General features: G+C 41.2%; 1 protein-coding gene across 5 annotated transcripts; it reads right to left on the bottom strand.

Annotated features, from left to right (window-relative positions):
* Positions 1-1,469: 1,469 nt before the first annotated feature.
* pik3r1 (phosphoinositide-3-kinase, regulatory subunit 1 (alpha)) lies at positions 1,470-22,172 on the bottom strand. 5 transcript variants are annotated; one of them, XM_026173192.1, is made up of 15 exons: positions 22,110-22,172; positions 20,237-20,868; positions 11,727-11,819; positions 11,563-11,637; positions 11,230-11,361; positions 10,366-10,567; positions 9,965-10,047; positions 5,498-5,699; positions 5,222-5,402; positions 4,992-5,117; positions 4,765-4,907; positions 4,499-4,675; positions 4,310-4,384; positions 4,053-4,223; positions 1,470-3,901 (listed from the first exon to the last, which is right to left on the bottom strand). In XM_026173192.1, the coding sequence occupies exons 2-15, from the start codon at positions 20,574-20,576 to the stop codon at positions 3,712-3,714; spliced, it is 2,190 nt and encodes a 729-aa protein (XP_026028977.1). In that variant the 5' UTR covers positions 20,577-20,868; positions 22,110-22,172; the 3' UTR covers positions 1,470-3,711. The 5 variants fall into 5 exon arrangements, with proteins under 5 accessions (XP_026028977.1, XP_026028976.1, XP_026028978.1 ...); XM_026173191.1 differs by having other exon boundaries at positions 21,903-22,162; XM_026173193.1 differs by having other exon boundaries at positions 22,106-22,137.
* Positions 22,173-25,721: the final 3,549 nt, after the last annotated feature.

Consider the following 25,721-nt stretch of genomic DNA (forward strand, 5'->3'; position numbering starts at 1 on the left):
ATTCATTCACTCTCACATTCATACACTGGTGGAGGCAAGCTACAGTTGCAGCCACAGCTGCCCTGGGGCAGACTGACAGAAGCGAGGCTGCCATATCGCGCCATCGGCCCCTCTGGCCAACACCAGTAGGCAAGTAGGGTAAAGTGTCTTGCCCAGGGACACAACGACCATGACAGAGAGCCCAGGGATCGAACCGGCGACCTTCCGGTTACAGATGCGAGTCCCAACCCCCTGAGCCACGGTCGCCCTTAAGTGTTAGTGTTCTCATATTATAGTTGTTATAATATAGGAACTCGTGAAATTCTCTATAGTAAGGCACCCCTTGGATCTCCTTTATGAAAATGAAAGGTGATAAGACCAACCCATAAATCGCAGGGATACTTCAGCACAGATCATTCAAATGTAACTGAATTTTCAACCACAGGCTCTTAACCCCACAGGTGAACTCTGAACAATATGATGCTGTAATAAAGTCTGCTTCTTGTCCACGTATTGCCTCTCTAAACCAAGATTAAAAGATATATTAACTGTATCAAAGTGCGTTCAGGGATTGCTATAGTTAGGTCTGTTACATTGCTAGGATTATCACTGAATTCATTTTCCTTTGGATCAGCCCTTCCCCTTGACCTCATTTTCCATCAAAATCAAGGTCAAGGAGGTAGGCTGTCACTTTTGGAGTGTTCAACACTGCATTAATCTCATGTTTAGCTTAGCATGTTTTGCATGCCGATTTTAGCAGTAATTATATAATAATAATGGATTGGATTTATATAGCGCTTTCTAAGGCACCCAAAGCGCTCACTCATTCACTCTCACATTCACACACTGGTGGAGGCAAGCTACAGTTGTAGCCACAGCTGCCCTGGGGCAGACTGACAGAAGCGAGGTTGCCATATCACGCCATCGGCCCCTCTGGCCAACACCAGTAGGCGGTAGGGTAAAGTGTCTTGCCCAAGGACACAACGACCAGGTCAGAGTCCAGGGATCGAACCTGCGACCTTCCAGTTACAGATACGCTTCCCAACCCCCTGAGCCACGGTCGCCCATATACAAATGTTCCTTTACAGTTAAATGGCTTTCCTGCAGCAACTGCACCACTATTTGTTGAGGAATGTGTTTCTAGTAGTGGGAATTTCCATGTATGGATATGGCAAAGGATTTGTGATTTCCATGAATTTAAAGTTAATTGCTGTATTATCACAGACAGATGTGTAGATGTAATTGCCAACATTCAATAGTAGACCGACTTCATCTTGTTTTAACATCAGTTTACCAAATCTGCAGCACTAATCTCTGTTTTTGAAGCAACTGTTTCAGAGCAATAAGTTCATTGCAGTAATTGTAGTTGTCAACCACCCTCTTAAGCTACAGTTACTCTAGTTAAGAGAATAGAATCAGTTACATGGCCAAAACTGCCAACAGAGCAACACCACTAACATGAACTCATTTTACTCGTCAAAACAAAGCCATTGTTTCGTAAAAAGAAGAGTTTTATTTCATTTTTAACAAAGCCCAATACAGATTCAAAGCAAAACTGGGGAACACTGGCAATCTCAATCCAATCGTTTTTGGGACGCCAACACCAAAGAGGAGCTTCAAATAAAAAGGACAACAATAAAACAACAATACTACCCAGAAATGGGGTAAAGAAATAATGGTGCACGTTGTCAGACTTAAGAAAAATTGACAAAGGGAATCAAAATGTTCATGCCAGCAGCTGCTGAGGATCTAAATGTCAAATATGAGACACCTGTTAACAGCTTTGGAGGAAGGGAGGGGAAGAAAAAAGGAAAAAAGACAACTCCTATAAATGTGTTACATTTAAAGTTGTGAATGAGTAATTTGGTCAAATGTGTTAAAACTAGTCTGTGTGTAAATAACGAAAATTGTGAATTAAAACTAAGCTTTCCTCTGTGGTTTGTACATGTAGACCGTTCCCAAGAGAACAAGTTGTGTCCAAGATGGGAATTAAAGTAAACTGTCACGCCAACAAAAAACGGGAAACTATCAAAATCAGATTCTGTTAATGTCTCTACAACTAGTTTTCTACAGATACGTTCAACAGGTTCACCTGACAGCTGTGATGACATGTTGAAGGGTTACAAAATATATTGTGAGTAATACAGTTTGTGATTTTTTACGTCATAGTTTACGTAGTCTGGCGCACTTGTATCGTAGACTTGTAAAAGCCAAATTTAGGGTGTGGGAATAGAGCACGTGGCTTTGTTTTCCTTCTTTTAGGGGTTATGAAATATTAGGTTACCGTCTGAAATGAGCCGATCCACCCATGTAAACACAGTGATTTTCTGATACAGAAAAAATAGTAAGTGTACAATGCATATTGATCTTTAATAGCAATATCCACCAGTTGAAAACACCAGTCTGCTTTGATATATTCTCATATGGGAACAAATATATTTTATAACAAAATAAATCTATACTGTTGTTTCTGTGATGGTAGATAAGGGTCGTACAATCCCATCAGCCTGACCTTCTTTGTCCATTTTAACAAAGAACTGCATGTAGGCTTAGCTCTGTCGGAAATAGTACTTGTGACTAAAGCAGCTCAAATACTCAAAAGGCTCTGCCTGAGAAGAAAAAATTAGTTTGAAGCCAAAAAAAAAAAAAAGAAAAAAAAAAAAAACCTTTTCATCTGTATACCAGTTGTTAAAGTAATTTATAATAAAGTATGTTTCTATCATCTTCTAAAAATCATAAGCATTTTTTAAACTGTATCTTGGCATTTTGACAAAATATCCTCTTGGATATTTACACAGGAACAAAAAAATACTTTTCAAGCACTAAAACAAGCTTATATTGTGGGTTTGCAACAGAATAAAACAATTCTGAAATAAAAATGGAGAAAGGTTTGCATAGCAGATCAGGATACAACTAAAGAGGAACAAATCCTTTTTGGTACGAGTCATGACTGCACATTTTCACATATGTACATGAAAGAATAGTCCATTCATAGTTTCTCCCTGCCCACAGTTCAAATCAAGTTTACGTATGCACTGTAATGCTCATCAGTGAGAAGGCAGAGTGTGGGTACTTGTCCTCTCTGCTCTTCTAATAAAAGTCCATAGGAGTTTCTTTTGTGAAACTTTGTTTTGTTTTTTAAAAAGTGCCATTTTGCTACATTTGTCAGCTGATCCATGGTCTGCTACTGAACAGTTAATACAAGCAAAGTGTTACACAGCCCTCCAATATCACAGAGTTTCCTGATTCTATGAGATTTGGTCACATGGACAGTCACACACACACACACACACACACACACACACACACACACACCAGGGGAAGAAGGGGAAAAGGGAAAAACAAAATTTGTAGCCGGTGAGTTCTGTTGCGATTTGATAATCCAGCTGGTAAAGCTTTTGGGAACAGGGGGAAAAAACAAAACAAAAACAAGCACCATAAGGAGAAGGCCTCAAATGTCCTCCGCTGGGCGAGTTCAGCAGTGTTCGCTCGATTCTGTGCTCCCACAAAAAGCAGAAAGGGGGAAAAAAAAAAAAAAAAAAAAAAAATCTACATTCAGACTCGCCTCAGGCTCATGGTTTAGGCAAAGTCACTGAAATGTTTCAGGCTTTGTTGTGACTTTTCCTCCAACTTCAAGTCCAAGTCCGGCTATCGAAGCCTTAATCATGGTGGTCGAAACATGTCTCCAACTTCCATGGGGCCTTAATCGTCAATATGGATACGTCCGGGTCCTCATCGTCTCTGTTGAGCGTACACAGGGTACGCTAGTGTCACATTCAGAGAGTCATTGTGCTGGACCAAAGACGTGTGCTGGTAGTGAAGAACGAGTTCTTTTAATGAGTTGTACAGGTTATAAGGTTCAGCGAAGCCGTACCCTGTGGGGGTCTTGTTGATGACGCAGTGTTTCACCTCGCCGTCCACACTGCAAAGAGAGGACAGGAGTCACAACCTGCTGTGATGCTCTCCATCAACTTTAAAAGTAGTTCATTCAGTGGTGGCTGAAGCCGTAACAGCAGGAAGACATTTCAACACTAAAACTGCAATTCTTTGCTACGTAACAGCCAGATACGTACACCACACTGCAGGCGTAGCATCCCGCTTTGCTGCTGTCTCGAACCAGGAATGTTCCGTCTCTCTTGCCCTGGAGGATCGCCTCCGCCTGTAAGCGATTGATGTTGCCCAGCTTCCAGGTTCGCTCATCATGATGAGGAAGGTCTTCATCATCGTCCACCATAGAATATTGACTAAAAACACAAAACAAATATAAGTTGTCATGAAAAATGCACATTTTTTTGTCCAGCGAGTGGATGATTGACACTCGCTAACTTACTCTTCTGTGCTCTCGTTCTTGATTCCCAGCCACTCGTTGAGTTTTTTCTGCCTGACTCCCTTCTGGGTCAACCACCTACAAAGAGAAAAGTCATGGACATTAGAAAGCAGGACAGACCAATTTTGATTTCCCTCAGAGGGAAGACTAGTTTCCGATGTAGCCAGGATGCTGTTCAGGCGCTGCACTTACATGAGATACTGGTCTCTGGTCTTGCGGAGCTGGATGAGGTCAGGCTTGATGCTGTTCATCCTCTTGTCGATCTCCCTGTAGTCTGCTGCCTGTTTCTTCAAGTCTTCTTCCAGCCTGCGCTTGCTGTCTACTATTTCACTAATCCTCGATTTCAACTTCTCGTAATTTCCCATGATCCTGGAAGGAGAGGAAAAAAAGGATGAGTTCTGAGCAGAGCAAGCATTTCGTTATCAGCTGATGCACAACAAAGTGTGGTCTGCTCTTACCTCTGAATCTCTTTTTCATTGCCTTCTCTCCTGAATTTCTCAATATACTCCTTGCTGTAGCGCTCTTGTGTTTGGCATTGCTCCTCGAATATTTTGATAGTTTCATTGAAAGCCTCTATCGCCGTCCTTTTCATTTGGATTTCCTGCGAGCAGAAGCACAGTGTTAAGCACTTGACCTACAAACACTGCAGTAACACTCTTGATCCTAGGTGTGGGGTGGTACTCACTTGTGATGTTCTGGTGTACTCTTCATAGAGACGGTCGTACTCTTTGTTCTTTTCTTGGTATTGCTGGTGGTACTCGCAGAGCTTCCTGCCCACAGCTTCGATGTTGTCCTCTTTTACCACTTGATCCTGAAGAAAGAGTCATAGTCAAATACAGGAAAAAGTTGAGGTTCAACTGCTTTAAACACGCAGGTGTTTTAATTCTGCTGGGATGCATTGAGCTGCCACCTCACCTGCTGGTGTTTAGACACGGGGTACAGCAGCTTGACGTCTAGCTTGGGGTTGTACTGAGCCAGGGACTCGTTGCGATAGTGGTTGATGAGCTCGACGACTGAGTTGAAGGTTAGTGGATCAGAGAAGCCATATTTACCATCTCGATGGAATATCTTGATAAGCTTGTTGTTTCCTCCTTTCCTGTAGACGAAACAGCAGCGGCGGTTAAACCAACAGGTCACTAACTACAAATGGATAAACAGTCAATTTGAGGAAACAGAAGACAAGACACTTACCTCAAAGTCAGAGTGTAGTCTCCGTGCATTTTTGTAGAGGCGTCCCGCACCAAAAACGTACCATCTGCAGTGTCCCTCAGTTTCTCATTGACCTCCTCCCTTGAGATGTCTCCCCAGTACCATTCAGCATCTTGTAGCGCCATGTTGTTGTTCATACCGTTGTTAATCACAGATGTGGGCTTGGGTGGCTTTGGAGGTAGAGCTGCAGGAAAAGGCAGAGAACACAGAATGTAAATAAATCGACTACAACGCGATTAGGCTTATGAGTGTTTGTGTTAAAATAAAGCCGACTCAGAGCTCGAGATCTGGACATTTTAAGGCAGATTTTTAGGGGAACGCTTGCACTGCCTTTAAAATGTTTACTTGATCTTCTTGTAAATAATTAAAAATACAAAAAAAAAAAAAAAATTGCTCTTTGAATTTATTTAATATTTCAAAAGAATGAACCCTCATCTGGATAGGCACGTAGGCACACATGCTCGTTCGCATGCATCCTTTTCCATGAATTGGGTTGTGGGGAAAGGAAAAAAAAAAAAAAAAAGGCTTCCCATGTCTAACAGAGAGGCAGCATTGGTGAGGCAGTGGGAGGAGAACTGAAGCGTGAGTCAGGGAGAATGAATTTCATTCAAGAAATGGAGCCATCTATAAATATTTCCAGCTCCTAACGCAGCAGTGAAGCCTTTTTCATGCAGGAAAAAAAAATGCAGAGAACAGCAGAAAAAGATGGCTGCACAACATTTTACAGTAAAATAGGACAGACTGAAATCCTAATGACCCTTTAAGCCTTTACCAGCAGGAAAGGCTGCGCTTTAACGCAGGATAACCAGATTCTCTTCTACCATCAGTAAATCAATTAAACTCTTAAAGCTGGAGCTCACCGTGAAGCTACCAGTAGCAGAGATAAGGCAGTCGGCTATTTTTAAACCCCACAAATCTGCACTGCTGTTGTTCGCTGCCACTGCATTCACAACCCTCCTGCTGCAATGGACCTTGCAGAACTTTGCACGCTGAAACCACAAGCACTGTGCACACAGCTACAACCGTGACATAGATTTCAAATGTTTCCATTCTGCGCAAATGCAACCTACCAATCCGACCACAGCGCTTCTCTGCATACCGCCTGCCTTCCAACCTGATCACACTTTGTCTCCAGATTACTAGAAATTTCTAACTCGCGTGAAGAAACCAGGCTTCTAAAACCAGAGCCAAACACCTCCACAGACAGACAACTTGCGCTGATCCAATCTCGCCTCTGCTCCACACAAATACTTTATTACAGCCACTTAAACACGTACTTGAAAAGCCATTAAGGGCAGCTTGCTCAGTAACGTGTTACATCACTTACCACAGCCAATCACACAGGGGGTCTGTCACCAACCGCTCCTGCATCTTTCATTTCCTGTGAGCGATGAGGTCATTGTAAAAGTGTCGCCTTTTTAGAACTCTAAATAGATAACTGAAACGACTGCGTCTCTGCATCAACCAGCACTGCGTCCCGGTGTGCATCCATCTGCGAAAGCAAGCGCGCCGCATCTCTCTGCTAGCAGAGGAGAGAGAAAGGACCTGCTCCCTGTTCCATGCTTCTCCTCTGTCATCCTCTCGCTCTCTGTTCAGCATGTCCACTTGCTCCCCTGCAGGTTACTCGGCCCCTCCTCCCCGCTAGTGTCGTGCGGACATTTAGTCCGTCCCACTGCTTGCACTCGTAAAGCCTACTCTGCTGCAGCAGCACGTACGCAGCTAAATTATAATGCCTGGCCCGGTCAGCGGCACCCAGAGCTCCAAAATACGTCTATAATCCCACAGCGTGACGCTCAGCACGACAGGGATAGCTCCCTTGATTTCCTGAGTGAAATTAAAATAGCCCCAGTTCTTGGTAAAGGTAGAAGATTCAAGTGAAAGCAATCGTTGTCCTTAGTTCAATTGAGGGACAGTTGGTGGAAATTTTAGACGCTTAAGTTATATAGTTCACATCAACTACAAATGAGGAAAAAAAGAACAGGTTTTAATGTTTGAGTAAGACCTAAGTGAACAAACCTGTTCCACCGCACTTGGATAGAAAAAAAAAAATACAACAGTGGATTTAAAAAGACTTTAACATCAACTAGCCATTGTCCACCATAGCTATAAACTACTTAAATGTTCAAGAGCCTCTTTTGTCTGATCTTAATGCAGAGGTTCATGCGCACTCTCCAAGTATGGCCCATAACTCATAAGCATGAGCAGTTGCCCGAGGCAAGTTTGCTGCTAGCAAAGATTGAAGTCTTACTAAAACACAAACCTATTATTCCTGTTCTGTCTTTTCTAAGCTGTGACATTTGTGTCTTAATCTTACGCACGAGGCCCATTTCGTTATAGCCTGAAGGCAGACGCAGCAGAACACACAATGTTCCACTTTTGACACCTTTATAAGACAAGACCTGAAACATCAAACTTACGTTGCAAGTTGTGCATGTCTCGAGGAATCAGTTCTCTCTTCTTTGCAGCTTCTCTTTTATTCCCAAACAATAAAGTAAATCCAACAGAGTTAGTTTCAAGTCCTTCTGTAAAGCTCCATTTCATAGTTTAGACCAGTGAGTACATGGACGTGGTCTGTTTTAATTCTTAAAAGGTCACGGCTTTGTGTGCCTCTTAATGAAATCCAGGTAATCCGCTCGACGTGAAGCAGGTGCCGCATGCGACTGTCTCACTGACTGACTGCTCAGTTCCTGCTGAAGGTGCGGTAAAGGGCTGAGTCTCTCTGTCTTTCCCTTTCTGAGCCCTGTGAGGCGGAGGCCTGCTCACGTGTAGTCACAAAGTTAATGATTAGCAGGAGCCGCTCCAGTGTCGATGCAGCCTGTTCTGAAAGCAGCCACTTGTGCCAGCTGCGTTGGTTTGTGTGTCTCTCTATGCTCTTTGGTCACTCCCTCTTTCTGTTTGTAAAGGCGGAGGCTTGGGGGTGGGGAAGGAGGGGGGCAGTCTTATGATTAACTTGCAAAGTTTCAAATATTTGCTGAGTTGAGCACTTTGAGACAGGGAGGACATGTGGACATCCACTGAAGGGGGAGGCAAGTGGCCCTAGAACTACAAGCAGTGCTCTGTGGAGCAGGCCGACTTTCCAGCCAACCAAATCTAAGTGGGCCTTTTGTCGCTTACTTAAAATAGGAACGCAGTAACTGGGAGACACACACACACACACACACACACACACACGCATGTTCCGTACATGTGTGTTTAGAAATTAGGTTATTTACCCGTACTATTTGCATTAGACAGGTGACTGAAACCAGTCTGGCCCGACTAAACATTGCCATGTGTTACACTGGGTACAGTCTTTATGGGTATGTGCAGAACCAACAAAAAGCATTTCAGGGTTTCTCTCTTGCCTGCCCGACCATTCAGTCAGCCATCCATCAAGCCTACAGCCAAAGAGCTCCCTGCAGGTGCAAATCACTGACAGCTGAGAGCAGACCATGCACAGGAGCCTTATAAATAGTCCTAACAGGTAATAAAAAGTTTAAGCAGCCACAGTCAGTGCTGGGCCTGCCAATGACACCGCTCCCAACTAGAGCTGTAAAAACAGAACTGCCATGCGATGCTCTGCTGTCTCAAATCACCAGACCAGCTTTGTCTGTATGCAGTCCACTGCAGTAACACGAACAAAATCAGACTTGCACGAATCTGTCATCTATACCGTTGGAGGCACATGCTACATAACAGCAAAAGCCAGAGTAGAGACAAAAAAAAAATAAAAATGTGCTCCAAGAACCACCCAGAATCTTACTGAAGATTTTACATCACATGCAAATTCCCCAATGTTCATATTCATGAGGCTGACAAAAATAAAGCTAGACAGAGAAATACTGTTCTAACACAAGTTGCTACTTTGTAGTCATTAAATTCCAGTGAGAACCTTTTACATAATACATAATACCATTTCATTGCATATAAAAAAAATTTTTAAAAAAAACATTCATCTGCAACATGGAAATATGCTAGTTCAGAAAGAAAACTCTTCATGCTTTACAAACTGAGAAGACCTAATTCAAACCACTCCACAAAGACTCAACTAAGAACACTTGTTTCTACTAATAAGCACATGCTAAAAAAAAAATCAACTCGCTTTAGCGCCATAATATGAGTAACTTTCCAATCACTGGGTACTTTGTGGTTCCCTACAACTGCAGCAGCACTAAGTCTCGACCCTCCTCTTCAAGCTATTAATAGCTCAGGTCTCAGTCAGTGCTGTGCACAGTCAATGCAGAGCAAATTTATGTTCTCCTTTCAATGTAAATCCTGCACAAGTTCCTTACAGCTTTCAGTTAGATCAGTAATGCAAAGCACAACATCCTTTCCATCTACTTTTCCTTTTTAACTGAATGCATTTTTTTTTTAACCGTTTACTTTCATGCCCTGAGCACCCACAGTAGTAGGAACAGCAGTAGTTTTGTGATGGGTGAAAAATCGAGCGAAAATACAGCAGTCAATTACCTGGTGCAGCTTGACTGTCACTCCACTCACTGGTCACCAGAACCTCAATGATCTTGATGTGAGAATCCAGACTGGGTTCACAACTGTGAGGGGGACAAAAAAGCAAGGTAAACAAAGTTTGTTTCAGAGCCAAGGTGACAGTCACTGCTGCTCTGTGCGGTTTTCAATCAGATAGCAATTCAGGCTTAGCTACTTTAAATTTGTGCCGCACAGCTGGTAAGCAGAAAAGCTCCAACCTACATCCGTGTACAGCTAAAACACATGAATGTGTGATACACTGCAGTGCGTGTCTTGCCATTTCTTGACTAAGCCTGCATGCTTATCTGTCTGCTGACTGAGTGCCTATCTTTTACAAACCAAAATATGCAGTGCAGCATAAGCCTTACACTCCCAATACCCACCTGGTGGCCTGTTGTCTGAAAAACACAGGGCTGAAGATCTCGCCCAGCGATCTGGCACTGAGCAGGTTCTTGGAACCGTTTTGGCACACTCTAGCAAAATGCCTTAGCAGACAGTGGAGAGTCAGCCAGTACTGGGGAGGACGGCCTGGGGCGCTAGCAAAGCGACGTAGTAGCTGGGCACATTCCTCAGGATTCACCACCTCTGTTGAAGATGAGAATAGCCAAAACGTTCAGGAAGACAGGAGATAAAGTGCCCTACTTTAAAGTCTTCTGCAGTTGAAAAGCAGCACAAAATGAAAGCTCTCTTTACACAGTAAAGAAATGGAAAAAGGAGTCATGTGCAATAAAGACTTGGAAACCGCAGAGACACTGTGTGGTTGACAATGAGCATAAGGTACACTGGCAGGTGATTGGCTGCTCAGAGATGCTAGAGATAAACTTTCAGGCTTGTTTTAGTTCCTATTAACCGCAGATATCCTGTTTCTGGCCATGTGACAGCAAGAGAATGCATAACACTGAGAATTTCTTCTTTTCCCCTCTGCTTGCAACAGACAGCAAGACTAAGGTTAAGGAAATGTGCTAAAATACACAATTAGAAATAAATACATAGATTTCTATTTCTTATTTTCTTAAAGGACCCATAGATGTTTTAGAAAATAAAAGCTAATTTTACACAAACAAAAAACAAAGAAAAAAGAAGTCCTCAGACACAATGGGTACTGATGAGGTCTTGTGGTTTAGTGTTCATGAGTACATGATGTTCAGCAGCAGGGCACGAGTACATTACGTCAGCACTTCTCTTTAGGCCAACCTGTACAATCAACAAATGACCACTGAAACTGTGAGGGAACCTTCTGTTCTCACCTTTAGCACTGTGAACCATCTGAGCATATATTGCAGTGGGAATGATGGGTTGGGGAAGATCCTGCAAGTACCTACGCAGACCGTCACACAGGACTGGAAGCTCCAGGTGATCCAAGTCTGCAGATGGGGGGTCTGAAATGCAGAACGGCACAAAGACGCACGCTTGAACTCACTTCAGTAAAGTTAGGTTTAACTATAGCACAGACTCTTCTGGGCCAACAGACTCTTATGCACACACTTAGAAGCCTTTTTTTATGCACCCCACTCATTTTTTCCACTCAGACTTCCTCTTCATATAGGCTTATAAAACACATGATAAAAAGAGCTACTTACCACAATCAAAATACTGCCTGACTTCAAGTCCAGCACCAGCGTTAAATGTTCTATATAATGTGGGGTTATCCAGACCTACAAAATAATTAACGAAACATACTGTAGAAACATAACATGCCAAATAAATGCCAACAAAAATATGAAATTGATTCAGTCAAGCTCACCTTTCCTCTCAATTGCTTCAAGCAGTTTGATCAAAATGGGTGGAGCAATCTCTGGAAGGGAAAACTGCTCCGTCAAGTCGGGCAAGAAGAAACCTAAAGATCGTTAAAAAAATAAAATAAAATATTTTTTAAATAAATAAAACAAGCAATTTCAGTTTGTGTAAACGGAGTGAAAATCCTCCCACCAAGGCTTAGTACAAATCCAGCGTCATACCTGTGAACCAAATTACTCAGTCCAATAAATATGCTGGCACCACACAATTTGCTAATAACAGTTGAATAATTCCATTTTAGCACCCCTGCCCTTCCCAAAACACAAAAGCCAGCAAAGCAAGAAGAGAAAATGTTTCTACATCCAACCTATGCTTTCCAAATCAAACAACAACACAATCACGACCAAGACAATCAGTTGCCCTATGCTGTTGGCTGTTTGCAAAACAGACACGGCTTTAAGGGGATTTCACTAAGCTCATTTCTTCGAGGTGAGTGCTGACAATGGCTGGTTTTACTTTCAAAACTGAGTCCCACACAGCAGAATTTAGTTACACTTTTTGGAGATTGTTCTATTTTTTACTCTTATGCTACTGTACCACAACGAATTCCCTTTGCAAGATCAAAAAAGTATCTATAGTTTATGTGTAACTAAATAAAGATATCAACTGGCCAGTCAGTTAAATACAGTTAATCCTGTGATGACTGTTCATGTGACCTTAAATGGTAAGGGGCTGCCATTCATCTGAACCAGCAAAGACTCATTAGATTCTTGACTCCTCAGAACTTCAAAGGAAGCAGGTACAAGACCAATGAAGTGGCTTCAAAAGTAAAATGTGAGTATTTATAAAAGGCTGTTTCAACAGGAGGTACTGAGCACTGAAGTTAAGGTTTGGCAGACCAAGGAACTAAGCAAATATCCTGTGATATGAGGTAAGCCAGGTCTGACTTTTTTTTTTTTTTTTTTTTTACTTATTTTTCCTTCAGAACTTTGCACCCAGGTGTGGACATGAAAGCAGGAGGGGAGTTGGCAAATCTAAATAAAATCTTCGCCAAGGCATATTTTGAAAAGGCTTTTTTCCTGAAAGGCTCAACTGTTCAACATCAGGTCTGCAGTTTCAAAATGCTGCAAAACTATGAATGGGACCCTTTCTCTTAACATTATTTTTTCTTTCCACCTAAAAGTGATTACTTTTTTGAATCAGGCATTAAAGGCCAAGTACTGGTGTGGCTAATACATAGACGCATAGGGGTTATTGAAAAGCTACCCTTTTGCATGAAAGAGGGTTCAGCCAGTTAAATAATAAATTCTGAACCACATTCTCTGGCTAGGGCAGGACCCAGGCTGCCTTGTTGTGTGTCAAGTACATGTATTAGTAAAGCCTTTCAAACCAGAGAACACACAAAAATCCACTTTGGACAACTGGTCATCTGGAAGATGTTATTGGAAATACAAACTGAAAGGGAATGGAGGGGGGAGGAAGGTTTCTCAGAAGTTGGTGTTCCATCTCAGACTTTGCAAAGTTTCCTGAAATAGAGATCGAGACATGCAGTGCAGCCATCACACACCTTGGAAATGTAATCTTTCTCCCAGACAAGATATCCAACACGATCTTCCTTCTACAGCCAAAAGGTTTTCTGAGAAACCAAATTCACAACCTGAAGTTAAATTTAGAACACTGACCCACCCGTTGTCACAATGTTCAAAAAGCACATGACAGCACGATGCCTGGAATTTTTAAACAATAAATCACAAATATGTGTAAGGAACAAGCAAATTTTCACACATTTACTTAGATTAAAAAACACTCAACACTTGAAAATGATTAATACATTGATATACAAACAGCTGCTCGTACTTCTGCACAGCTTGGAAACAAACCAAAAAACAAGGAGAATCTTCCAAGTGATCCTCCAGCCTATTTATTCCTACCACAGTCAGCCTCTGAGGGACACGGGTCAGGAAGGATATAGAGTTGCTTCTTGGTACTGTCGACAATGTGATAGTTTCGGCACCAATGGAATTGTATCAAGTAGCCGAAGAAATATGGCGGAAATGCCACAAGGTATCAGTGATGATTTCTGAGATGCCTTGGCATGAGATCAAGGCTCAACGTGCCCATACAGGCCAAACCACAGAAACATAAAGGGGAAAGGAAAAGAAAGAAGAAGAAACCTATAATTGATGTGTTCATGGAAGGCAAATTAATTCTAGAAAAACTTTGTAAAAATTGGTAATAAGTAAAAATTAGCTACAGTAAAAGCTATCCATTTCTTTTTTACTGCACATAGGTATACCTAACTGTGATAATGGCACAAGGTGAATGCAGGTTCTGCAAAACTCCTTACTGCAGCTTATGCAAACTGAATCTCCAACTCTCTCTGGAAAGGTAATTTTAATTCTATTAAACAAACAGGGCCCTCTATGTTTTACAGTAGCATTACGGCACTATTAACACAATGTGCTGGCATTTTGCTCCATTTACAACAGCTGACAGGCTACACTTCCTCAGACTCTCTCCAAGACTTGAATAGAAGCTGGTTTCTGTGGTAACTAGGGTATGGAGACAGAGGCCCCTTGGACGTGCCTCTACACGTCTGCATGTTTGGCAGACCTCATGATATCCCCCAAGGCCTCAGCCCGTCAGTAGTCAGTTAGACAACCGCAGGTTGAGGAAGTCGATGCAGCTGCCACTGGTTCTGCTGTGGTGTGGGGAACAATCTGTCCGGCTCAAACGGCACGTCTGAGCCGAAAGGACTGTGGGCAGAACAGAGCTGGGGCACTACCAGTGCACTAAAGATAGCGCTCACTTTGGATAAATTTAGAAGGCTGGAAAAAAGGTCTAGCCAAGGCACATTGGTGATAGATCACCACCTAACACATTTTAAAGTAAAAATTGTGCAAAATGTACAAAAAAAATTTCAAAGTTGTTTGTCTCTACAGTAGCATTTAGTAAGACTAGGTGCAGCTAGTTTATAGTATTACCAAAACCTAAAACCTTTGCAATGCCAAATTCTCTGGATTTTCTGTTGGCATGGGCAGCACTAACATGTCTGAGCATGACTGTGCTGAATAGTGAAGCCCTGAGCTGAATTAGGAAAAAGGGCAGGCAATGTCTCCTCCTGCAGGCTGGGAGATGAAGTGCAAAAGCAAAGTAACAGCCAATGAGGAGACTGTTGCTACAGCTTGGCAATTAACCCTATGAAGCACAGAGCATCAGTGAATCGCAAAAGTAATGCAAGCAGCCAGTTTCCCAATGTGAGATCAAATTTAAGAACCAATGAAGCCTCTCACATCAAATTAAAATAAACCAACTCCAAATCTGATAACTTAAATGGCTTGAGCACAATTGTACAACCTGCACTACTGCCTCACTTTAAATTATAAAGTAAAAGGATGATTAAACAGTGTCTTCATTCAAAGATTAGCCAATTTCAATGTGAACTAGCTTGTAATAGTGCACGGATTTATTAAAACCACAGCTAAAGTATATTATTTAATTTGAGAATATATTTAAGTTATCAAAAGGTCAAATCAAAACAGGACTAAAACTTTTTATTTTTGTTTGTTCTGATGCAAAAAGCCAAATGTCACCAGGGACCATAACAATCATAATCAAATTATTTTTGTTGGTTGGCAAATGACTTATTCAAGAACTTCACCAAGTTGGGCTTGAGCATTTCCAAGAAGAGATCATCTTAGCCTTGCACCTCTAATAGTATGAAAGTGGGGCATATCATGATGGCTGCTTAACCGCAATAGTTTTGAGATATGCAACTGCAAAGGCTCTTTTTCTGATGACACATTAAGAGGCACAGGAGGGAAAACACAAATATAGCAATTCTTGCCTTAACAGAAGTGACCAGGACTTTTGATGCAAAACAATGCAAACAAACTTCCAGGACAGATATAACTGAATGGAGGAGATGATTTATTGTGTCCACTCCTTAATGCAATGCAACATCTCCAGTGCACAAGAGCTGCCCGCACACCACACACATAACTTTCCTGGCACCAATGAAATTGTGTTACTCTCCAATCTCACCTTTGTTTAATTGCACAGAGTCTGTCTGCTCCTCCCTGCCTTATTTGCTTGCTCCATTTCTTAATCCTGCTAGCAGACATGCTCCGACTCCCGTAAAGAAGATTTGGCAATTCAGACTTCAGCCTCTGAACGGCCTCATGCAATGAAACAGTTATGCACACTTTGATGCACACAAGTCTCACTTGCTTAAACACACAATTTTTTTTTTTAATGAATCTGTTATTTTTTGAGTCCTAGTCTTTTTCCCTGTCATATACTGAGCAGCAGTAGAGTTGTCCCCTTAACTGTAGTGTCTATAACCTCAGTCTGACATTCTCTGAGGCAGACAGAAGGGGAAAAAAAAAAATAAATAATTGTCATGTCTGGCACATCCACACAGATTAAGAACAGGTCAACCCCCCCCCCCCCACACACACACACACACACACACACACACACACACACGTGTCACTGTTATTTAAAGCAGTTTAACAGTTTTAAGCAATGCTTAAAGTTCCTCTTAATTTTACATTTTAAACCGACCAGAGGAAAAATTAAATGCAAACAGTTATTGAAGCTACTACATTATTTGTCTCTGCATCATATCAGTTTACAATACAAACCACCCATGGAGAAGGCTACAAGAAAAAAATTAATTGATGAACACTAGATGGGAAAGGGTAGCCGGTTAATACAGACTAAACTTTAAAATGAAAAATGAAGGGACTGCTCAAAAGTAAACTGATAACAAATGGAAAAACTAAAAATGTGAGAGGAAAAACAACTTCGTCATCTTAGGTTTGAATCGGGATGCTAAAACAAACAAAAAACTAACAAATCGCCTTTCTTTAAGGACAGTCAAAACTAAATTTTATTATATCTGCAATTTAATGATGTGGATGCAAATTTCCTTTGTCACGTGGGCTGCTTTAAACACACTGCATGTGACAAGGCTCCCCTCCCCATTCTGGAAACTATGACAAGTCATAATATATTTAAATCCAGCTCAAGTCTGAGATTCACAGGCACTGAATTTGTCAATGACACGCTTCTCACCTCTGACTAAAGCTTTTTTTTTCCTCTCCTCTCAACAGCTTCTAAACATACTAATATTCCACCTAGTACAAAAGTCAAATACATTTCCTTTTGCCAGCAGCTTGTCCACTCATAACAATGACAGCACAGAGCAATCGCTAGGGTGCTATTCATCATCCACCCATTTGTTGTATAGCTGTATTGTGCGTCGAGATACAGCAATCAGCACTTAGCACAATACAGATTCATCACAAAGGTACAAATCAGTCCACTATGCAGTCTGTACGTACCCCCGACTACCAAATTCCTGGCCCCAGCTGCCTTTAGTCCCACAGAGGAACACTACATCAGAGGAAACTATCACACGATAAACTTCTGCTGTGCTTATTCTGCTGCTGACTTGGATGGATTTAACGAACTGTGACTGTGCTCTGGACAAATGAAAAGAGTATACCAATTTGAAACCTACGCCAAAGCCATTACATGTATAATTTAAGAGAAAAGTGAGCTCTTAGCAAAGGGGGGGGAGCAAAAAAAAAAAAAAAAAAAAAAAAAAAAAAAAAAAAAAAAAATGACACTACCAACAGAAAGTGTATTCAATCCAGCAGATGTCAGCCTGAGTGCTAAAGAGGCCCCGAGAAGGAGAGCTGCATTATCTCAAACTCCAGCTATGCAGAGTGCTCTCCCTGAAACGTCTCCTCTGTACAGGCTGCACTCAGCCTTCCAGTAGCCAGCACAGATGCTCCATTAAGTACATCCATTACTAGTTATAAAATCCACATTTCATTTTTGGTAACCAAAAAAAGTCTGCATACACACCAGGAGGCATATTTAGCAGAAAGCTATAAAACATTTCACTGCATTTTTTTTTTGGATAAATACTGCGTACTATAATGTTGTGCACATGAAAACTTCAAACATACTGATAAGGCTCAGACAAGCAGGGGAACACAGCCTGCCATCAAATATATCCTTAAACAAGACCGAGCGTGTAGGCTGTACCTAGTGATAGCGTGCAGAGCAACAACCGGTTATTCATACTTATCTAACGTTTTGGGAAAAGAGGGGGGAAAAATGCTGATGCTGGCCAACAGATGGGAGGAGAAAATAAAGTAATTACACACTGAAAACACTGAACTGAAAACACAGAGGTTAATATTAGGCCATAACATAGTCACTGTCTAAACAAATTTAACATGCAACGTGCTTGTTGGGCATCAGGAATTACACAATTGGCTACAGACTAAAAGTAGCTGCTTGTATTTTTTCTTTTAGTACTATGACTCAGTTAGCTTATTCGAAATTCCACCTCAATTACTTCTTTTTCACCATTAAAAGCAACATACTAGACGTGAAAGGTGTGAGAAGTTTTTAAACTTGGAGAATTTCAGTTTGGGAACCAACTGTGGATTTTTTAAATTAAATCAAATAAGCAAATTGAGCTCTGAGCTGGTTATTTGCTTTCCAAGTTCTTCTGCTTGGCAGCACCACACATGTATATTCAGTTAACTGAGAGGCCTAGTAAAAGGAGCAACACTTTAATGTTGTTTTTTTTTAAAGAAAGGCTGAATGCTGGAATGAGGACTAATAGTTTCCCAGCCCAGCCCTTTAGTCTCTCTCTTTCCCTCTCCACATCTGCTGCACTCATGTAAACCCCCCCTGTGGCTAAGGGAGGAGAGGCCCCTTTCCAAGCCCTCCATTCTCCACCCTTTTCCTGGGACCAGAGCTGATGGTAGGAGCTATCAAAACATTAAAAAAAAAAAAAAAAAAAAAAAAAGGAGGAAGAAGGAGAAAAAAAAATCTGGAGTAGGAGGAAGGGAGCAGGATCCCTTGGTGGTGGGCAATAAATCACAAACACTCCGAGCAGAAGACCCTCTTCAAAGCCCCCTTGAGCATGCAGATCCCAAGCTCCTCCCAAAGCCTGCAACCTACCCCAATCCCAGCTGCAGCCCCTCTGCCAAGCCCCCAGCTCCACTTCAGCCTGATCCTCATGCACCCATCCTGAAACTAGCACAGGGACTCTCTTCCCCTTTCACCCACAACTCTGGGCCCTTTCTCCCCCCCCCCCACCCAGCTCACACCACCACCCAGGACACAGCAACTTTTCTTCTGTCAGTGCTACATTCACACTTGGCAGTGCTGCCACTCAACCACAACACATCCATTCAACATATGCCCCTTTTTTAACAAAAAAACAAAACAAAACAAAAAAAAAAAAAAAAAAAAAAAAACAGCTCCTCATTTGCACTGTAGACCACAGCAAAGAATTTCACAACAGCACCACAAATGGCCTAAAAACTAGAAACCTGGCGACTACAGCTGCTCTTTAGGTGAGCAAAAAGCTTCAAGTGCACATTAACAAGCCACAGAGTCTTTAAAAAGACGAGTTTTAACTGCAGTTCATAGTTGCGGCCTGAGCTGTAACACTGACTCACATTTCAAAGGGTCATTTTGAACTGCAAACATCTCGAAATAATTTTTTTTTTTTACCCACCAAAAGAAAAAAATTTAATTAAAAAATTAAAAAAAAATAATAATAATAATAATAATAATAATAATAATAATAATAATATGGAGACACCCCCCCCCCCACCACCACCAAAATATTTCAGCTATAACTTAGATATTCTGTGATGTTAGTAATATGTGATTGATATTTTTACAGATTTAACGAGGTGTTTAAAAAAAAGACCAGAAAATTATTGGTTACATTACTTTTTTTTTAAGCAAATTATAGTTTAAATGATGACACAATCGATCAATTTAGCTTGAGCTAGCTTAACTGCCCCCCTGCTACCAGTGTATACATTGAGCTACACAGGTACGAGAATTGCATTCCCTTAAGATGCAGTTTGAGGACAAAAATGGATGATCTCGGCTGGTAACATATGGCTTGCAGAAAATGCTCTGGTGTACTATATCCAGCATAAACACCAGAGCCCGTGTCCTCTGGGACTGAGCATGGTTCACATTCAGTGCAGCTGTACCGCACCAGGCAGAGTTGTTAAACAAAACCCTGTTTTGCAGCATCAGCATCCTGCTGATAACAGATTCACAACTCTGACTTGCTAAGGTTTTACTTTAACACTTAACTAGTTGTCTGTGTCAGTGGACTACCAGAGAATGCACAAAGCGACATAACAGGTTGTTTTTTGTTTTTTTTTGGGGGGGGGGGGGTTAATATTGCTAACATCAGTTTACACCCTCAGGATTTTAATACATTCAAATTGTCACAATTAATAATAATGTTAAGACAGATTATGAAAACTGTTGTAGCTTAAACTAGCAAGTTATACAGATAGCTCATGCATTTGTCCCCTTTTTCGTACAGAAATCACACTGCCGTGTATTATGCTGGTAATCCAGGAAAAAAAAAACCTTCAGAACTTTGAGATAAAGGAGAACACCCATGAATTTGATACCAATAAACATGGTTTAACAGCTCTTGTTTAAACTCACCTTGTTCTGAGTCCGAGTCCATCTCTGACTTGAAGGAGGAGGCTGGAGCTACAGGTAAGGGTCTCAGGGGCCTTGGCTTGGGTGTAGGGGGAGAGATCCATTTCTTCCCAATGTACTCTACATAGGTGCCAGGAAAGTCCCCTTTTTCCTGAGTGGTCTCGTTAAAGCCTGGCAACCAGCCAATCTCATCTGGCCGCTGCTCCAGGCCATCGGTGACCCCAAGAGCCACCAGCTCTCCTTTGCTTACCAACAATATATCCCCAACATGCAGATCAATGTCCTCCTCCCTCTCTTTTTTATAATCATAAAGTGCTCTGTACTGATACCCTTCAGCACTCATGTTTGTGTGTTTAATGTTCACTTGTAAAGATGAGTCTGAACCAGTCTTGTTATTTTTAAGGGTTTTTTCTGAGTAACTTAAGCCCAGCTACTCATTTGCTGGTTAAAATGGCTGTTGTTCCAACAAAGCTACAATTTATGATTTTACAGTGAAAACAGTCTCTAGCTTGTCTTCATTCTTTCACAGTTCCCGTCTCTCGCGAATAATTTGCAGCTCTCTTGGTGTGTTGCCTCGCAGTATGTACCCATCAGTAAATGGCCTGCAGCCGTGATCTTGATAATGCTGCCCAGACCTGTAAGATGAGAGGAAAGAGCATTTACAACAGGCAGCACAAGACTATGATGGGCTCCTTACAATGCCCAATGTGAATGAAATGGGTTATGCCAAGATTTTACAATATAAATACTGTAGAAGTCTGCAACTTCTCACAGTAGGCCCACAGTATACAGTAAATACATTTAAAATGTACACTTTTATAATGATACGCCATAATGCATTTGTGGCCCTACTTTGTCACATGGCTTCCAAATCATGTCTGCAACAGTTTTAATGTGTGCCATCACTGACCCACTCAGTATTTTTTTTTCTTAAATCAGCTGCCAACAAAATAACTATTAAAAAGTAAATAATTTACTGAAGAGCAGACTCCATATTGATGACAGTGTAGTTTTATTGGAACATTTACAGTTTCTGGCACACTGAAATCGACTTCTCTGCTGCCCTGCCAACATATAGTGGGCTAGCGTTAGCATTATACTTGACAGCTTTATTCTAATGCCGACAGAGTTATATAAATAAACATCACCCTTATTCATAGGTTTAGAGTTTTAAAACGCGCAGGGAGCGAATTTGTGCGTTTAAAAACGTATGCATGGGTCCAGTTTATTCTGCTGGCGGCTTTACAGCCCTGCGGTGCAACTTTACAGCCGCTGCAAAAATGTCGGGGGAGTAGTCAGCTAAGTTAGCTAGCCAACATCAGCCTGCTGCTAAACTAAACCACCACCTAATTAGCCATCAGCTAGAGGAAAACAGGATAAGGGTTTACTAAACGTCTCTATTTAAAACCAGAATCAGATAGCTTAGGCTATTAGCAAGGTTAGAGTTGTAACGAAAAAGTTAGCAGAACAGGGAATTGGAAAAAAAAATAAACTTCAATGAAAAAAAAAAGGAGTGCATGTTAAACCGAGGATGATGATGAGTCGCTTTAAGTAGTTTTAAATAACTCAACAAAATTTAAGTACTTAACAAGAACACGCTTTAATTGTAACTTCATAAGAAATAAATTCTTTGTAGCGAGGTTAAAAACACTGGAGAGCAATAACTTACTCGTACACGGATCCGCAGACGAATGCAACGAGCCCTCTTTCTTCCACATTAAAACACTTCCAATTCGTTATTAAGCTTTAGATCTGCGATGTGCGAAGATTTAATTGCAGCCGTTGGTGGATCTCTTACGCGCACGGTTGAAAAAGAAAAACTCTCGGCTCGACTTTAAATCCGATTTAATGAGAAGAACAAAATGTTACGACCTACACCCTGCCGACGTGACGGAACAGCTTCACCATCCAGAACAAATGTTCCCTTGAACGTCGCCTCTACGACCAAGAAGGGGGCAAGCACAGAGCGGCATCTCATTGGTCCATCTTTCTGTCAATCAAAAACGCCTCATAATCTATCCAATCGTATTCCTGTTGTGGTGGGCACTCCCCTCTCCGTGTACTCTTGCAACTTGAAACACCTGTGGAAATTACATAACTTTTGCACGCAGTCCTGCCATTACCTATGTTCTGTTGGCTGGTGAAATTAAACATCTAGCATATTTTTTCCAGAGCTGTATGATTTTAAATCATGCACACTAAAACAGTGTGAAACTAAAGCATAAAAGAGCAAAAATATATTGGGCTGGCCATATTCTTTATTGGCTTATTTTTTAATCCACATCTTGAACCTGAAAACTGAAATCCACTGAAAGATATAATTGGTATATGGTAGAGTTAAACTTGGTGTTTCGTCACCATAGTTTCACTTTTTTGTTTCTATAAATCATGATATCTCCTCAGAATGGAAGGTCCCATAATCTCAGTCACCATTAGAAACACATGACTGTGAATGTGGGTGGCCTAATTATGACAGGGAAAGAAATCCCTTATCAAGCATAAACCCTACTGTCCCGATTGCGCTAAAAAGAGACTGTAAGCAGCTTTGTGCAGGGCTAGGTGCCTGTAAGTGTTTCCACTGTCACACAGACATCAGGGGCCATGACCATTCAGAAAAGAGGAAGTAGTGTAGAAATCAGGAGTTGATGGTGTTGAAACTAACAGTAACTCGGAACTTCAAGCTGCTGATTGACATCTTTTTGACATCTTTCCTTGAGTCATATTAACATGCAAAAACAAGCTTTAAAAGTACAAAATTTCAGTCCACTATTACAACACTAACAGGAAATGTAGCTTTCTTCCTTTTCAATGCAAAAGTAACTAACCTGTGTCCACTGAATATTAAAGATGGGTTTTATATTTCTGCTGCAGATGACAGAAATGAATATTTGAACCACCAGACCATATAATCCCTCACTGTGCCAGCACCACACCTCATCCCCTGATTAAATAGTCAGGCTCTGGTGACCCATCTGCTCCCCCTGCAGATAACCAAACTACACCTCTGCCATAGCACATTTGCTGGACCGGAACTTGTTGATATTTTCCCAAAAGAAAAATTAAGAGTAAACCATGCAAATGTGGATTTCATGGTTCCCATAAATGCCTTATGGCTTATTGGCTTGTTTATGCAGCAGAATATCACACAAACATGCCAAGTGGTGTTTGCTCCGAATGAGTAGTTATTCATTATATGTTCTTCACTGCCACAAAAAGCAAGTGGTAGTGTAAATTTAGCAACCATGTTTTAGTAAAGACATAGTTAGAATTTAAGCCTTTAAACTTGTTTAAACTCGTGTTTCCTTTTTCACAGGGAATATTTGCCTGTCATTACAAACTGCTGATATTTCATTTGTTTTCAGTTCAACTTTTAATTCAGTTCAATTTAGTTTTATTTGTACAATATCAAATTACAACAACAAAATTTGCCTTAAAGCGTTTCATATTGTAAAGACGTAACAATAATGTATAGAAAACCCCAACAATCAGATGACCCCCTATGAGCAAACACTTGGTGACAGTGGGAAAGAAAAACTCTCTTTAAACAGGAAGAAGCTCAGGATCAGGGAGTGGCAGCCATTTGTTACAACCAGCATAAAACAAAAGCTTATCTTTTTCCAGCTTATCATCACTATCATCATTTGCATCTAGTTTGACCCACTGTTGATCTTTTCCGCTTTTTAGGGACTGTTTTCCCTTTATGCAAAGCTCAGAAGCTCGGAATACAAACCCTCTTTATTATTCATGACAACCTGCTCTTTAAATGGATACTGAATACTAGGTAATTATTGTGAACTTGATCGGTTCTGCTTTGAATATTTTGCATTTATATTGTATCCTTTGAACAGTTAAAAATATATGAGAGAAACTTTGCTCATTTTGTACTCAAGGTCCAAGCAGTCATTTTACCAGGGCTGGACTGGGATAAAAAAATCGGCTCAGGCATTTTGACTAGAGACCGGCCCACCAGGTATTAAAGCCATAAAGCCTTTGAATGAAAACAAAGGCTGTTGTGACAGTGATGCACGCTGTCTTGTTGGTATATGTATGATTTCTATACATTTTATGTCAGATAAAAACTTTGGTTGTAAGATTCAGATAATTATTTAATAAAAGCAAGACATTTTAAATTAGAATAAGAAAGAAAAGTATTTCTTTGTGCCCCCCTTTCCCTGTTAATGCCCTACCTGCCCCCCCTGGCAAAACTTTGCTAGATCTGCCCCTGCACAGTTACAAGCTGTCAGCTACTTAGAAAAGGATCCTGGTGTCATTTGTCTCTCAGAAACAGTTCATAACTTCCCTTCAACTCATTCCTGTCACCTAAAAGGTAAACCTGTTTCTCCATCACCTGTTCAGCTCTGATGATTCAGTAAGGACGTCTCCTGGTTTCATCTTCATGTTTCCCTCTCACCACCAGAGATGGGCAGTAACGCGTTACTTGTGACGCGTTACTGTAATCTGATTACTTTTTTCGAGTAACGAGTAAAGTAAGGGATTACTATTGCAAAAACGGTAATTAGATTACCGGTACTTTCCCGTAGGAACGCTGCGTTACTGCGTTACTAAAACCCTGATTTTTTGCAAGAATGTCTCATGACAGTGACGTAAGCGAGTGCGCCATTAGTGACAACAGCTGTGTGCAGATCAACAATGGATCATATATCGAGTGTGGAGAGAGTATGAGCGTGCAGCGTTTAAAGTGTGGAAGTACTGACCTTACTTTGAGTTTGATTCCATAAAAAGTGACAAAAACATTAGTGTCCGTTGTGCGTGGGAAGAAAACTTCTTTTTACAGCGGAAAAAAAAAACCCTAAACTTCCAAGCAAGCAGGAGTGTGCAACGATGTAATGGGAAACTCACAAAGAAGCTCGCGGATTCTTCAACTGACCGCGGCACACCTACACCAGGGTAAACCTCCGCCTACCAGGGTAAACCTCCGCCTACCGTAGTCCTGCTTTACAGGTGAAAATAGAGCAACAGGACCGCTGAGTCTTTGACTTTATTTATGTTCTGCTGTGTTTTACTTGCATCTATTTGAAAGAGTGAGTGTAAACACAAAAAATATTTTATTTTATGTGCTGGAATGTGCAGAAAATAGGTTTAAATGTTAAACTAATTTATTCAACTCAGAGAATGTTGCATATAATTAAATTTTTGCTTGATGCATAAAGTTAAAAGATTAAAACTGATAAAACAAGTTAAAAAAAAGAGACTTTTCCATTTGATTACATTTTGTATGATGGATTATGCAGAAAAAGTAGAATTGGGCTGAAAGATCTATCGCTTTATCACCTTTTCAGGTTGTAAATCGGAAGATGCCCCGGAGGCATCTTCCTTGGGGGGCTCAACCCGGGGTAGCGGTCACGTCCGGTTGTGGGCTCTGTTGGCTCTCAGGTGACTGTTTCCTCGCGGCTGCGTGCAGCTGGGCTAGGGGAGGGTCTGTGCTGGCGGACGTGGGTTACTGACCTGGCAACCTGGCTGCCCCTGG

This window comes from Astatotilapia calliptera, chromosome 7 (genome assembly GCF_900246225.1).
Source record: "Astatotilapia calliptera chromosome 7, fAstCal1.2, whole genome shotgun sequence".
Classification (NCBI taxonomy): Eukaryota; Metazoa; Chordata; class Actinopteri; order Cichliformes; family Cichlidae; genus Astatotilapia; species Astatotilapia calliptera.